This window comes from Ambystoma mexicanum, chromosome 9, assembly GCF_040938575.1.
Source record: "Ambystoma mexicanum isolate Mex_15411 chromosome 9, UKY_AmexF1_1, whole genome shotgun sequence".
NCBI classification, from domain to species: domain Eukaryota; kingdom Metazoa; phylum Chordata; class Amphibia; order Caudata; family Ambystomatidae; genus Ambystoma; species Ambystoma mexicanum.
This window is the reverse complement of record NC_090931.1, coordinates 693124934-693140177: the sequence shown is the minus strand read 5'-3', so window position 1 is coordinate 693140177 and position 15244 is coordinate 693124934. Positions and strand designations below refer to the sequence as shown.

Below are 15244 nucleotides of genomic sequence, written 5' to 3'. Positions count from 1 at the left end.
TGAGATTCTGTGTGGACTATAGAGCTCTAAATGCAGTCACCAAGACTGATGCCCACCCTTTGCCCAGGACAGATGAGTTGGTGGATAAACTTGGTGCAGCCAAGTACCTCAGCACATTTGACCTTACGTCAGGCTATTGGCAAATAGCCCTGACAGACCATGCCAAGGAGAAGACTGCATTTTCAACCCCAGTTGGCTTGTACCAGTTTAAGGTCATGCCTTTTGGATTAAAAAATGCACCTGCCACATTCCAAAGGATGGTGAACCAAGTTCTGGCTGGGATGGAAGATTTCTGCATGGCATACTTGGATGACATTGCAGTCTTCAGCCACTCCTGGGAAGAACATGTGAACCACCTAGGCCATGTGTTGCAGGCTCTGGAACAGGCCCATTTGACAATCAAAGCCAGTAAGTGCCAGATTGGTCAAAGTAAAGTGGTCTACCTTGGGCATGAGGTAGGAGGTGGAGAAATAAGGCCTTTGCTCAGCAAGATTGAAGCTGTGCAAAGTTGGACAACACCAACTACTCAAACCCAAGTGAGAGCCTTCCTAGGCCTCACTGCGTATTACAGGAATTTCATTGAGAACTATGGGACCATAGCTTCTCCACTGAATGTAATCTCCTCTCCTAAATTCCCTAAAAAGGTCAAATGGAATGAGGAGTGCAATCAGGCCTTTGAAAAACTGAAGAGAGCTCTTTGCCAAGCTCCAGTATTGAGAGCTCCTGACTACCACCAAACTTTCATTGTACAAACTGATGCTTCCAATGTAGGTATAGGTGCAGTTCTAAGCCAACTGGATGAGAAGGGTAGGGAGCACCCCATTTGCTTCATCAGTAGAAAACTGAAGGATCCTGAGACAAGGTGGGCAACAATCGAAAGAGAATGCTTTGCTATTGTGTGGGCACTGAAGAAGTTTAGGCCATACTTGTATGGTTCTACTTTTGTTATTCAGACTGACCACCAACCCTTGAGATGGTTAATGCAAATGAAAGGGGAAAATCCAAAACTATTGAGATGGTCAATCTGCCTGCAAGGGTTTGATTTCACCATTGAGCACAGGTCAGGGTGTCACCATCAAAATGCTGATGGACTCTCTAGGATGTATATCATCGACTAGAGGGATGAGGTTCATCCAGGAGTGGATTAAATCCTCCTGTCCCTTAGTCTGGGGGGGGCGAGTGTTAGGGAGAATTCTCTGTTTAGGCTGAATTTCCCTACCTAGTGAGTCCCCCAGCAGCTTTGCTGGATTTCTGGGGTTTCTTTTTTTCTCCTGCCAAGAGTGAGACTCTTTTACCCTCACTCTTGGACATGTTGAAGTGTGTTTTCTTGGTTAAACCTTGTGTTGAATGGGCTATGGGGTCTTTTACTCCATAGGGCCTCATGTATTTTTGTGATGTGGGTTACACAGCACCCTCTGTGCCGTGACCCAGGGGTGTCCTAGGGACTCCCCAACATAGACTCCATACCCTGGGACTGACTACTGTCTCCCAGGGCATGTAAAGTCACCAAAGACTTTGCTAGTCTTGAATCCTGAACAGAACCAGTACAAACCATCATATTGTGGACGTACTGGCTGGGGCAATTCGATTGCCCCAGGGTCTGTTAGTCGAGGGGGCACGTCTCCGTCCCCCCTGATCGAGTTTTGGCTGGTGGCAGTGGAAACTACTTTTTATATTCGACTGCGAATATTTCCCTATGGGATTTCCCATTGTTTTAGGCTAACACATTTAATTATTTATTTACGGTAGCCTTAAACATACCGCCGGTTTATATATTTATTATTATAACTCCGGTTGGGACTTTTTGCCAAAACTTGATTCTAAAATGGCGTTGGCGTTCGCCTCTGTAACTCTGACCCAAAGTGGAGCCCTTTGTTCCACTTTTGGCGGGCTTCTCCACAGAAGCCCTCCAAAGTGGTGCCACTCTGTCTGGGGTACTTAGGAGGGGTGGAGGGGGATTTAGGCACCCTGGACTGAGTTACCTTGGTAACTCAAGTCGCACTCCGTCCTGATTGGCCCAAGTGGTGAGCCGGCCGGCTCACCACTTAGCATGTTTGAGTGACAGCTAGGCTGGGTGAATGGGGGTTTGCTGCATAAAAGCAGGGCTTTGGGGACTGGAACTTCAGAAGTCGCCACAGGACCAAGAATCCGACGAGGGAAGAGCTGAGCCGACCTGCTTCGACGACACCACCCGGTGGAGCCCTGCTGAACCGTCTCACCACTTTTCCCGACGACCGAGGAGAACTCTTAACGGAGTGGCTCCTTCCCTTGACTGGTGGGGACAACCAGTTTTCACCGTCTTTTCGCTTCTCGAGGTATCTCGTGGCCGCCTTGCCAGTGCCAAGCACCCCGGCAACCGGAACCCCACCACTTTTACCCCAACCACGAAAGTCGGTACAACCCTTTAACCGGAGGACTCCGCGGCTGGTTTCTTCCCGGGCAGTGCAACGACCTTCTTCTTCTGCTCTTCAGCGAGAACTTCTTCTCCCCTGACCGACGTCGAGCCTTGCTGCCACTGCCTGGAACAACTGCCACCGCTGGAGGATCCTTTCCGCTTAAGGTACCGTGTTCCGCCTGGCTTCCCTTGCCACCGACTGTACGGGGTAGATTTAGCCCCCGGCTTTCGAATCTGGGAGTGCCTGGAACACCCTGGCTAAACTTTCTAAGCCACTCTAAACTCGTTCTAACTCTTTGCAAAACTTTGAATCCCTAATAACAGTGTGATCTTGGGCACATTTTCGCTCCGGCTACTCTAAGAGTGGGCCCTGCCTAGTGACTTTTGCTCACCTGTGACTTTGTGCTTCTTTGAGCCTATTGCAAGTGTCCTGGACCTTAGAGTGGTGTGTTTAACCCATTTCTGTTTCTTTTTATCCCTTTCTTGAACCTACTAGAGTGTCATCTAACGTTAAGCGCTCACCTCTGTTTTAATTATGTGGTGTTAACTTAGAGTTGTCTAGATAGGAGTAAGGGTTGAAACTGCTTTCATTATAACTGTGTTTGAAGTGTTTTTTCTATATCTTGCTAGAGTGATTTCAACTTATGTGTGTTTGATAAATAAATAACTATATACTTTTGAAACCAAACTCTGGTCAGTGTTTGCTTGTGCTATTGTGCCTGGGTACATATTGTGTATACTTTGCATACTGCCTAACTCTTCTTGAGGGAAGTCTGACTGCTCAGCCACAGCTACCAGGTAAATCTGGGTGGTGCGGACTGCTACCAAGTGGGTTTACTGCTATACCTGTAGTCTTAAATCTTTTGCAGTGGTCCCCAAGGGAACTGCACAGGTTTCTACCTAACAGTATTTATATAGCACTTACGGCCAGGCCATTTAAGCGCTATCGTTCAAAACAATCAGTGTTCCCCTAGGAGTGACTACATAAACAGAAGAATGTTGTCTCTTTCTGATCTTGAGAACGTTATTCGACTCTGTAAGGTCAGATGGGAGTTAATTCCAAAGTGTGTTGGCATCCTTTCCTCCTCCAAATAGCGTTTTGAGTTCTTTCCATTGCGACTTCTCCTTGTAATATCACAGGAATCACTTGCATCAAGCAAATAAAAAAGGGTGTCTTCTAAAGCACCAAGGCCGATAAATATATATTTACTGTCTCGAAGCACACATCCATAAACACTAGTTTTTTGGTGTCACTAGTCAAAGGAAGCTCCAGATTTAAGTTAAGTAGCTTTACATATTCTGTGTACCCCTCTGTATCATACCCCTGCTGTATATCTGTTCTGCTGTTATTTCTGAAGAGCACGCCCTTGTGTATCTGTATTGTTGTATACCTCTGTAAAGTGCTCCGTTGCTTCTCGAAGCTATGACTCCGTTCAATAAATGCCATAATAATCGGTTTGTCTTGTGACCCCTCCAAATTAGAATAGGGTAATCTATGCAACGCCGCCATTTAAAAAAAAAAAAAAAGTTTATTGATTTATTCACACAACAAAACAATACAAACCAAGCAAGCAGTGCAACCTTCAAACGCTTCATTATACATCCATAATTTCTAGTCGCTGCTTCCCTTTCCCTCCCCCTTTACGAGTCTGTTTCTTTTAACCTTCTGTTTCTGCATCCTGTGGTACGGTCTCCCCTTCTACAGCGTCTGCCGGGTCTTCAATTGACCCACACAGCTCTGCTATCAATAGTTTCCAGGCCATCAGGGACTCTGTCTCCTCCTCCTCCACCCCCCTGCGTTACTAGCCTCTTGCCACACCATGGTTTCTGCCTCCGCCCATTTTTGTAAATCTCTCCACCACACCTCAACATTTGGCATATGGCAGGTCTTCCAACCCATGGCAATTGTCCTTTTTGCAAGCACATAAGCCAGGTCCTTCAGTTTACTCACATTCTTGAGCTTCCGTGATCTTGGTATCCCCCCACCCCCCCAACAAACAGGCCCACACTGTGTCCACTTATGCAACGCCACCATACCACAAGATCGTCACGGAAGTTATCCTAATCGGATGGCTAAGCCACACATCTAAAAAAAAATAAACAATAAGATCTAAAACAAATGTATGAAAATGCAAATTAATAACAAATAAGTATTAGTGTTTAACATTCTATTACAGAGTGATCGCTAGTGATCTCTGAGCTTAGTATCTTAGTGTTGCACCACTTCCATTACCCTGTGTCACAGTGCATTTGCAGGGTTTAAGTGGTCAATCATAGTGCCTTTATTCACTCATGTTGTCACATCAGTGTCTCTGCTCGCTAGTGGTGTGAGAGCAGTCACACCCATACTCCCATGTGCATCATGCCATTATTGTTGCAAATTATATAATTATGGCTAATCAAACCTAAATCCAAGGCAGTGAACTCAGTGTTAGGTGCTCTTCTATTATAGTGAACTTGGGTGATAGACGCTCACCTCCTAAAGTTCTTACATGTGTCTCCTTCTCCAATTTATGGTTGGCATTGGGCTGCACTCACCCTAAATGGTTGTCTTGAAACCTCCTGGAAGAGGCAATTTACGCCAAATGATCTAGATTCCTATTACTAAAGATGGCTAAATACTGTGCCTTTTATTAATATATATGCTCAATCTTCCGTTATATGGATCCCAAATACAAAAGTGCATGCCACTCACCAATAACTCCTGGTTGGTAGTCTAGTATATGTGCTTATAGAGAAGCAGTTTGGCTAGATTCATCATGTTCCTTGCAACTGAAAATAAAATGTATAATATTCGGTGCAATGTTATGGTTGTAATCTCATATCCATAAGTAATTCTGAGTTTAGCATGATTGAAATATATCACTGCTTGCATTATTATATGTCCTTGGATTACTGTAGTTGTAATAATTATCAAAATGTGCTTGCCCCTTACCAATCTCTCCTATTTGGCATTCTACCTTGTGCAGTTGTAAAGCAGTCTCTGATCAAAAGTCCTCATATTCCTTATAACTGCAATAAAAGTGATTGTTATAATCACAGTCACAATTGTATGAGTGTTATAAGATTGTTATAATCACAGTCACAATTGTATGAGTGTTGTAAGATCTCTCAACAGTGCAAATATAGATTGTAGGTGTTGAACTTACCCTCAGAGGTTATTCCAATACTTGGATGTCCGGTCAGGATTAATCCATATGGCGTGCCGCTTGTTGGGGATCTAGGGTTGACTAGGGGAGGGAATGTCCCTTCGACATAGGCATAATAAAAACACTTCCATATATTGCAGTGAATCAAAGTCGTAACTGTCTTTTGCTACCTGTCTTTCCCTGATATGTGCCTGCAAACACTAACTTTCAGACATTTGTGGAACTTTTAAAGTAATTGCTGGGTAAGTTTGCACCAAGTATTTACTGAATTAATGTCTATAAATGTAAAATGCAATAAAGTGCAATGCCAAACGTTTTGGCTTTTGCCTATGCTTGGAAATGTCTTGTGATGTCTCCAGAGTTCGTGTATTGAACGCGTCAATCAGCAATTGACCCCCAGTCATGCTTTCTTTGTGCTCCTTCTCCCCCCCAAAAAACCTTTTGATGTGAAGATTTCTCACAGCACTGTCTCAGTAATTTAGTTAATTTCATTGGTCACCCATGTGAATTTAATTACCTTTGTGTGTTTTCAGTGGCCAACAATGCCCCGATGACAGCCTGATTTTGTCTCTCTTCCTTTATTTTGTAGTTGGCAGGTATGACACTCCCTTATGATGAGCTTGATGAGGTGAGAACACGATTGCATCAGGTGTCTCCTAACTTGGTTCATTATGATGACGTGGAGGAAGCAAATTACTTCAAGCAGGCAAATGAGTTATCTAAGGTATGAGAATTAAATTTTAAACCCACGGTTGTAGTCCATATCATGAATCTGAAGTCTTCAAAATGCAGGGGTTTAGCAGAGTGCACTTTTTAACCAGTTCCAAAAAAACAGACCTTTGTAATTGTATATAATTCACTAAATCTCGTTAATTCTGTTAAAATAAAGAAACACCAATACCTACATGCTTTGCTGAATTATAACAGAATAATGATCAACATTTTTGTTTGGAGTCTTCTTAGCTGCCATTTTCTTAAAAATGTGCAGAATTATTTGAAATGCAGAAGGTATATAAATATGTAAAAGTGAACAGAGAATTATTGCAAGGGTAAACTGCCCTATATTTTTCTAGAACGCCCAAATTCTTCCTTCCCCCTTCACAAAGTCTTCTTTTTTTTCCAGTTGGTGAATCATCAGCTTCTAGCAGAACCTCTCGTTTCTCCCCAGCTTTCGATTAAAGATTTCTACATGACAGGTCTGTACATTATGGTGGAGTCTGCAATGCTCTCAGGAATAAAAATGATCCTAGATTCTGTTAATGCATGCCTTTATAGATTTTCACCCACTTCACTGAAACATATTTGCAACCCTACAGTTAGGGAGGTTTTGCTGAAGGTCTCCTTTGAGGGGTTCAAGATCACTAAACTTAGTTTGTATATAAAGGCTTTACAATCAAGTAAATCCATACTCCAAAATGGAAAAATAAGCAGGCAGTCTGGCTTCAATCAAAGGCATGGAGAGAGTTGGTAGAAGGTACATTTAGTCACAGACAAGTTCACAAAGGTACATTTTCTCAGTGTGTTTACTGAGAAATGCATCATGATGAAATAAAAGTACTGCTCTGCAGGATTACATGGATGAGTAGGTGTTTCTAAACTCCTTCACATCCCTAACCCGTAAAAACCGAGCAGTGATCTTGATCAAAGAGGTGAAACGGGCACGCCTCCTTAAGGTAGCATAGGCCGAGGGCACAATATCATCTATTCTGCTGGCATGAGCTAGTAGGGAACATCCAAAGTAATAGCACTGATAATAAAATAAATGTCAAATCAAGGTATTATAAAAAAAGGAGCCTTTAATTAATAAAAATACCAACAGACTATTCAAAAACACTAACAACCGACCTCTATAAAGGAATGCAGGTGTTAAAGTGGATTTTCAGAATCAGCCGTTTGGAAGGATTCTGAGAGGCCACCCTATTCTGGTGAACAGGGAAAGACACTAATGCCCAGACAAACTCTCATCATGCTGGTGTGATTGAGTAGTAAGGCTTGCCCTTTAAAGATTGGTGAAGCATATAGTTAAGCAGACACAGAGCACTCTTAATAGCACAAGTTAGGCACAATGTATAAAATACAATTATTTATTTAAGCCTTAGACAACTTGTATCAATTAAAAACACAGTTCATTAAATCACTAAATATACACTCCTAATAAATACACCTTCACTTTTGGGGTGCTCCGGCTACAGTGCACCAACTCTTTACTTTTAAGCACATAAAGATCAGTAATAGAATTCTGTAGTGTAGTATATCAAGTAAAGCGCTCTTCGCAGAACCTCTAAACAAAATATCCATAAATTCCAAGTAATCCAAAACAATACCATATGTGGAGCCTTGAACATTCCCAGAAAAGAGCACATTTCAGCAGCAAGAAAAGAGGCACATTAGCTCCCTATCAGAGAGAGAATCATCTTCAAAACCCTGTCGATCACGCATAAATGCGTGGCTAAGGTCGACCCTGAGTACCCATCTCAGAAATTCATGCGAGCCAAATCCACCAGACCCGTTGGATCTTTCCACGCTAACCACCTAGTGCCTCCAGCCTTCAAGAAAATCAAAGGATGAGGTTCAAGCTTCCCGTCACTGGCAGTGCACCACTGGAATGCACTCCCTCCAGCCCTAAGGGCAGAAGAATCCTACTGGCCGTTGAGGAAGGCACTAAAGACTTGGCTCTTCGCCTAATATCCACTCCTCTTTGACCTGTTTTTGTTGCCCATGACTATGTTCATCTGTATGTAACTGGTTCCTGTTAGGTAAGATTTTCGCAGAGCTGGTAAATCTTCCTGACCTGGGTCAACTCCAGAACTTTTTGCTTTAACAGTGGGATATTTTTCCTTAATAGCTCAGTGAGTGGGAACCTTTTTCCACACTCACATAATCTTTAACTCTTTTTATGGGTGTCATTTGGTTGACTCTCCATAGTGTCTTTTTAAAGTTATGCTCTTTAACAACTTATTGGCAATATGTGCCTGTTGTTGCTGGGTTGCCCTAGGGGCTCCCCTTTTAACTTTCTTTTTCTAACCTTGAGAGAACTACAGTTCCCAAGGGTAGAAAGGGTCTTTGGATCCCTTTTACATTTTATTCTGCAAAGCCAGCGCCCCCCACCTTATGTGGAGAGCTGGGGAGATACAATGTATCCCCTTTCACATTAAAACTGTGACAATTCTGTAACAGGGACAAGCTTACCTTCAGTGGCTGGTGGCAGTGATACCTTGTATTCATTTGGTGCACCTTTACAGCGGGTTGTGTTCACAACTGCAGTAAAGACACCTAAGGGTGCTCATTTTACCAAAATGCCCCCTGTCTTCTTTTTTCACCATTTTAGTGTTTCTTGTCCTTTCTTTTTCCTTGACCTGACATCCAGGGCGGGAAATTGTGTGATTTTTATCTTCGGCAGGAGTCCCCTGGACTTCACGCCCAGGCTCCAGTCTGTCTGTGAGGGCAGGAAGCGAGGGAGGAGTTCAAAACTCCATAGTCCTTTGTCTTCCACCTTGCTTGAATGGTGACATATCCAAGCAGGGGGGGGGGGCTGGCTGTCCTGATTGGATAACCAGACTGCCCCTTGTTGTAAAATGCAGGGAGAGAATGCAGAAGTTATGCTGTAGTTCCTGATAAATACTGCGAACCTGGAAGCTTAAGACAAGTCGACCACTGAAACTGAAGAGGATGATGAAGGAAAATCGGCGGAGACTATTTCCAGCGACAGGAGAGCCTGTTATTGTAACCCGAGCATGCTGCAGCCCTTCCTTCCAATCGACCTGGAGCCTCTGAAAATGACGACCCTGATCGAGAGCCTGGTGTGAGACCCACTAGACTCAAGAAGACCTGCATTTTGAGCCATCCCACGCATAGCTGCGACCTTGCGTTGCTGCAATACCCCAATACCCTGTGAACTTGAGCCACTGTGCGGTGCACGGTTTCCGAATTCTGGATCTCTCTGAAACTTAGTGTGCATCCTGGTGGATCTCCAGAGACACGAATCGAGTCCGAAAAGTCCCCTGAACAGAGTGCTGGACCTTTAACTACGAGAATTCAACCGCAATTTTCTGTCTTCTTCTGTGCTCCTTGAAAAGGCGCCAAATCCACAGAATGGCATTCAGCCACAAGGAAAACCTTGCCTAGAGCCTTCTTCATCGATCCCTGCTGCAAAGTCCCTTCCAAGGTCATGTTTTCAGTCACCACGACAAGGAATCCACTGACCAGGTTTTTGGCTGCAGATCCTGAAGTCATGCTGCAAAATCTTCTTCAATGCTGAGGTACTGTGTTGGCTTGGGTATGTACTTACCTTAAGTCTCCTGGGATTTCTGTGTAGCTGTGAGTTGTTTTCTGTGATTGGGAGGTCTCTCGTCCAGTGCACCCAGTCCCACTGTTGGAATCCTTCTAGGGTGTCTTCTGTGAAGCCCCTGGACCCTCTTCTAACCCTAGAAGTAAAGTACTCACCTGTTCGCCCAGTTTTCCTAAGGAACGCTGACTTTTGCTACTTAAGAACCTATCCTGACACCGTCTGTTGATTACTAGACCCTAGTGACCCACCTTCTGCCACTGAGAACACTCATGCTCCAAGAACCAGGGAAAGACTATTTAAGGATTGGGCCTTTTGCCTAGAAAAGAAAATAAGTGTTTAAAAGTTGCTTACTTGTAAAGAGTTGGTTGGTAACTGTAACTAAGAGTGAACAGTTACAGAGGTTCTTACTTACCTTGGATGTGTTATGCACTATTCTTAAAAGTATGGTTTACCTATTTTCTTCCTTAGAAACAGTTTTGCCATTCTAATAGAAAGTAGATGAAGGTATTTTACTCACCTGTGATTAGGTTGTGCCTCTTCCCAAAAGTAATGTTGGTTTCACCAGATTATTCCTGCAGGATAATTGTATGAGTGTCCCCCGACTGGGTCTTGCTTCCCTTGATTTGCTGCTAGCCTGTCCAGAATAAGTCTATATTTGGTTGTTGCCTACCTAGAATAACATTGAGTCATTCAGTAAAGTGCAACATTGGGGTTTGCTTTCCCTGTGCTGTTTAGACACAGACAAGACGAGTCTGTGGTTCTAACTGTCCCTTATAAGTCATACATAAGTTCCTTGTATAGCTGGGAAAGATCTAAACTTGACTCCGTTTTGAGATTAAAAAAGTATATGGGTTTTACTTACCTTGAGTAGGCTGTGTGCCATCCCAAAAAATAAGTTACAAGAGTTAATACTTATCTCAATATGTGCTTCACTGATATCAAAAGCCCCAGTAATTGAATATTACATCCTTAGGTTTTACTCACCTAGTATAACTGTGTGTTATCACAAAAGTAGTTTGGTGTTCCAAATAAGATTTATGCTTTGGTCTGTGCACCTTCAAGCATAGTGTTGTGTTTTTATAATTTTGATTACATATAATGTGTGATTGTACTTAATTACCCCTAAATTTATCTGTGCTTGTATTTAAATAAATCCTTTATTTTAACGATAAATAGTATTTCAGTGTTTCTTTGGACCTTTGTATTACAATTTCAGTTGTACTGATTCTACAGCCCTCTCTCCCTCCTAAAATAAGCCTGGCTGCTCTGTCTACGCTACCATGTACTCAGGTGGTACAGCCTTATACTAAGAGTCGAGTCTTGTACTGCCTCAGTTGAATGGTTTTACAAAGCCCTTATTTGGACTTCAGAAAATCTGTCCTAACAGTTCTGAAACAGCACCCTGGTGCCCCAGGGTTTAGGTGCTTTATAAATGTAAAAGACAAGGAAAGTAAAACCCAATATGAGAGCCAATATTTCAGAAGAAATGCATTAACAAAATGCACAACTTTATAATTATATGGTTCTACTCTTTAAAAAGTGCTTGCCTTGCTAGAAGAGCCGGGGCATAGTGCCCTCAGCTTTACAAGTCCCAATAACGGTCTTATCAGGAGGCTAGGAGTTTTTAAAGTAGTCTGAACAAGTGTTGGCCAATCCAACATTCAGTCTATAAGTGTTTTAAAGTTGAAGAGCAAATAAAGTAAAGTTCTTAGGAGACCCTCTTCCCAATACCACCACCTTAGGGGAAGACCAGAGGAGGATCCATGACCAGATCTCCACTGATCATGGTCAGGCAAGGGAGAGGCAGGGCAAGGAGTTTTTTCCTGTTATACCCTATGAAGGTAGGATGGTAGAAACAGGTATGTTAACTCTACTGTGATCGATTCAGGCACCACTTCAGAGCCTCCTGAAATCGCTAGGCCTATGCTTCTAGTCTTGGTTCGGTTGGCGAGGGCCAGGAGTCGCTGGTGCAGAGGTCCGTCTGGATATACGCACCTCTAGTCAGTGGCTCCATACTCTGGCAAGATGGTTTCTGGCCTTGTGTATGTAGACTACGCTGGCATGATAGAGAAAAGACCATCACGTTGTTGACGACTTTAAAAGATCTCCAGGACACGATGCAAGTGGAATCAACAATGGCCACCTCAATCAAACAGAAGTCGACCCTCATGGCGGAAACAAAGAAACTGGTCCTGCAAGGTCCTTGTTGGTGCTAAAGTGCTGCAACTACTGGTAGGAGTCCCTTTAGTTTTATGAGTCGAGGGTCCACATAGTCCCATGTCCGAACTCTGGAGAAGGACCGGTGCAGAGAGGTAGCCCATGAGGAAGCTGGTCATCCTAAAGGATGGTTTTGGGACACTTTCGGAGGCTTCCAATCGCAGTATCCTCAAGGTAGGTTGAGACTAGTTATTCCCACCGATCCATGGGTCGAAGTACAGATGAAGGCCTTCTGGAGATCAGAAAAGGAGCAGGTAATGGCCTGACTCTTGAAGACCATGCTGGGTGGCTGCAATGAGGCGTTACGAGTCTTCAGCGAGATGCTTCCCTTTGAATGGGAGCTAGCCTCCACCAAAGATCTGAAGAATGGCTGCAGGAGTCCTCCTTTTATCCAGGATTCGAGCTGGAGTTGCCCCCAAGACCATCACTGGTAAGGATTTGCACCATTCAGACTGGCAGAGGCTGTCCACCCAGGGACAGCCTCCGGCCACCACATCTGCCCAGCAAACACACTTTGGGCAGGATGTGGACTGGGACCAGACACTTCCAGCCCCCAAATCCGATTGCAAACACATCAGGCTGCTTTGCCCAGGAAAGCTCAGGCTTTGCCTAGGAAAGAGCTTACCATGTGTAGCAACGCGGCACTGTGAGGGCAGGAAGAAGGGCAAAATACAAGAAGGCCAGGGTGAAATCACATGCCACAGCCATTTTGATAGAATATGGTACTCTAAAAGGCGTTATGCTGTAAAAAGAAAAGTGCATGTGAGATTATTTTAAAAAACATGGTACTTTAAGGAAGGCATGGTATCAACAGCAGACACAATAGATGCAAGTTTCAAAAACCTTTTTGTATTTGATACGGTTGGGAGAATTCCTAATGGGCACCAACTCTAGAATGGGTGTAGTCTTGACCATTAAACCAATAACAAACAAGAATAAGTCAGACTAGTAAAATAAAAAGGCCTATACTAAAAACATCTAACCTTGTCCTCCTTCTCAAATGACAAATGTGTAAAGGGAATATAAAAAGGAAAAATAGTCTCTCGAAAGAGATGTCAGAATGGCTTAGGTAGCAACTCCCTTCCCCACGTTCAAAGCACAGGGTCTCGAGAGTTTCTTAAAAAGGATAGGTGTTTGTCACAGTTCTATCAATCTGGCACACTTTGGCTTAGTGGTACAATTCAACAGTTCAGGCTTGGGCTTCAAGCTTTTGACAGTTCAGCAAGCTCTTTAGGCTTTGTCCGCCTTGCCACAAATGCACAGTTGAACTCTGAACTTGTACTTTACCACAGTTCAACACAGGCTTCCCTCCGCCCGGCTTGAGCCTGTCTTTCCTTTCAGACGTTTGTAATTTCACTTCTCACATGAGAAAGGGAGCTCGACGCCCGGGAAGCTGTTCAGGGCCTGCCCTGGATGCCAGCTTCAGAACGTTTTCAAGGAGGACGAGCATTCATTATGCCTCTGTCTCCATGAGGAAAAGACGCACAAGGAAAAGGACTGCGTGTTTTGTGGGAACATGTCAGAGCGGACCATGAAGGATCGCCACCTCCGTCTCGCCAACTGGCTGGAAGGTAAGGGCCCACCAGGCGAGAAGAAGAAAAAGAAGTCCGAGCGGTCTTTAAGTCCTGTGAGGGTGCCCTGGCGACGGGGGCCCAACAAAAGGCTAAGCACCGCGAGTCCGCGGGCACCGGGAGCGCCGAACGGTCGGGCTCCTTGGCTGCCAGGCAGGGCGCATCCTCCCCGGCGCCATCGACCACGAGCCAACGCTCTGGCTCAGGTAAGAGGAAGTCCGAGAACCCGGCGAAGCTTCTGGAGAGACCCCGGTCGATCTAGAAGATTCCGGCAGAGGGGGAGCGAGGCTCGGACCCTCCCCCCAAGGTGAAGGCCCCAGGCGTACAGAAGGTGAGGTTGGCCTTAATTCACCCGGCTAAGACCTCGATTGAGGATGTGGCCGCGGCCCTGGCTCAGCCTGTGGAGGCTACACCAGTGGAGGCGCCCTCAGGTACCAGAGTCTCCCTGCCACCGTGGAGGGAGTCGTCTTTCAGGCCCATCGAGAAGACCCCCACGAAGTCCTCGTTGGAAAGGGTGGGGGAGGGGCTGGTGGCCATCGTGGATACGGACACGACCTCTGAAGAGGAGCTCATCCAAGTTGTGGAGGAGGCCCAGCCCATCGGGAGGGATCCCGACGAGGGCGACGACGAGGGCGACAGTGCCGCAGACGAGGCTCCTCAAGAGCCCTCGCTCCCTTCGTTTCCGGCGCCGCAGGACACCTCGGCGGCCATTTTGTCAGCAATCCAGTCCTTATGCTCGGAGATACGGACTAGGTTGCCCCTTCCCCCGACGGAGGTACCTGGGCCAGACCCGACGGGGGAACCGGAGCCAGGACTTTCAGAGAGCCCCACCACTTAAGAGGAGGAGGACGCATCCTAGGCCTCTTCTCCCGCCTCTGCGGCCTTCTCTGCCTTCCCCCCGGTCCACTACCCACGGGGATGATACAGGCATGGACACTACTACGACGGGTATGGATGACGACGGAGGCAACGCCGGGACGTGTCCCCCGTCGCCCCCTGCCCGGGCGTCCCCGCCCGACGAGATTGGATCATTCCATGCTATGATTTCCAGGGCATCCAAGCTCTTCCAGCTCTGCCCCGAAGAAAAGAAGGGTTCCTTTACCAACGGCGCGAGGCTAAAAGGAAGATGGTCCTCGCCGTACCGCTTCTTGATGACATCTGGGATGAGGGGCTCGCCCTCCTCTAGAACCCTGCCACGGCTCCTGCGAAGAGGGACCGGTACGAGAAGTAGTACCGGGTCCCCGACGCTGCCCCCTTGTGCCTTAGGGCGCAACGTACCCCAGATTCGGTCATTTCGGCGGCGGCCAAGAAGAAAGCGGGGGGGGCATCGGCCTCGACTTCAACCTCCCCGCCGGACGGCGAGGGTAGGAAGCTGGATGCGATGGGACGACGGGTCATCTCATCTGCAGCGAGAACCATCAAGGCGGCCAACGCCCTAGCCATCGTAGCCCGCTACGACAGGGAGTTGTGGTTCAAGATCGCCCCTCTGTTGGACTTCCTTCCGGACGCCAAGAGGGCTGAGGCCCTCGAAATCTTACAGGAAGGTAAGATTGCCTCGGACCACGCCATTACGGTAGCTACGGACATCACAGACACCGGTTTCCGTCAGTTGGGCAACGGCGTT

The 15244-nt window shown here is 45.8% G+C and overlaps 1 protein-coding gene across 3 annotated transcripts in view; it reads left to right on the top strand.

The window, feature by feature from the left end:
• NDUFS1 (NADH:ubiquinone oxidoreductase core subunit S1) overlaps window positions 1-15244 on the top strand; it is a 1009292-nt gene that overhangs the window by 957098 nt on the left and 36950 nt on the right. For all 3 annotated transcript variants that reach the window (XM_069615565.1, XM_069615566.1, XM_069615564.1), the window contains exons 17-18: window positions 6134-6268; window positions 6668-6740. In XM_069615565.1, coding sequence (XP_069471666.1) covers window positions 6134-6268; window positions 6668-6740 — 208 coding nt within the window. The remainder of the gene's footprint in view (window positions 1-6133; window positions 6269-6667; window positions 6741-15244) is intronic.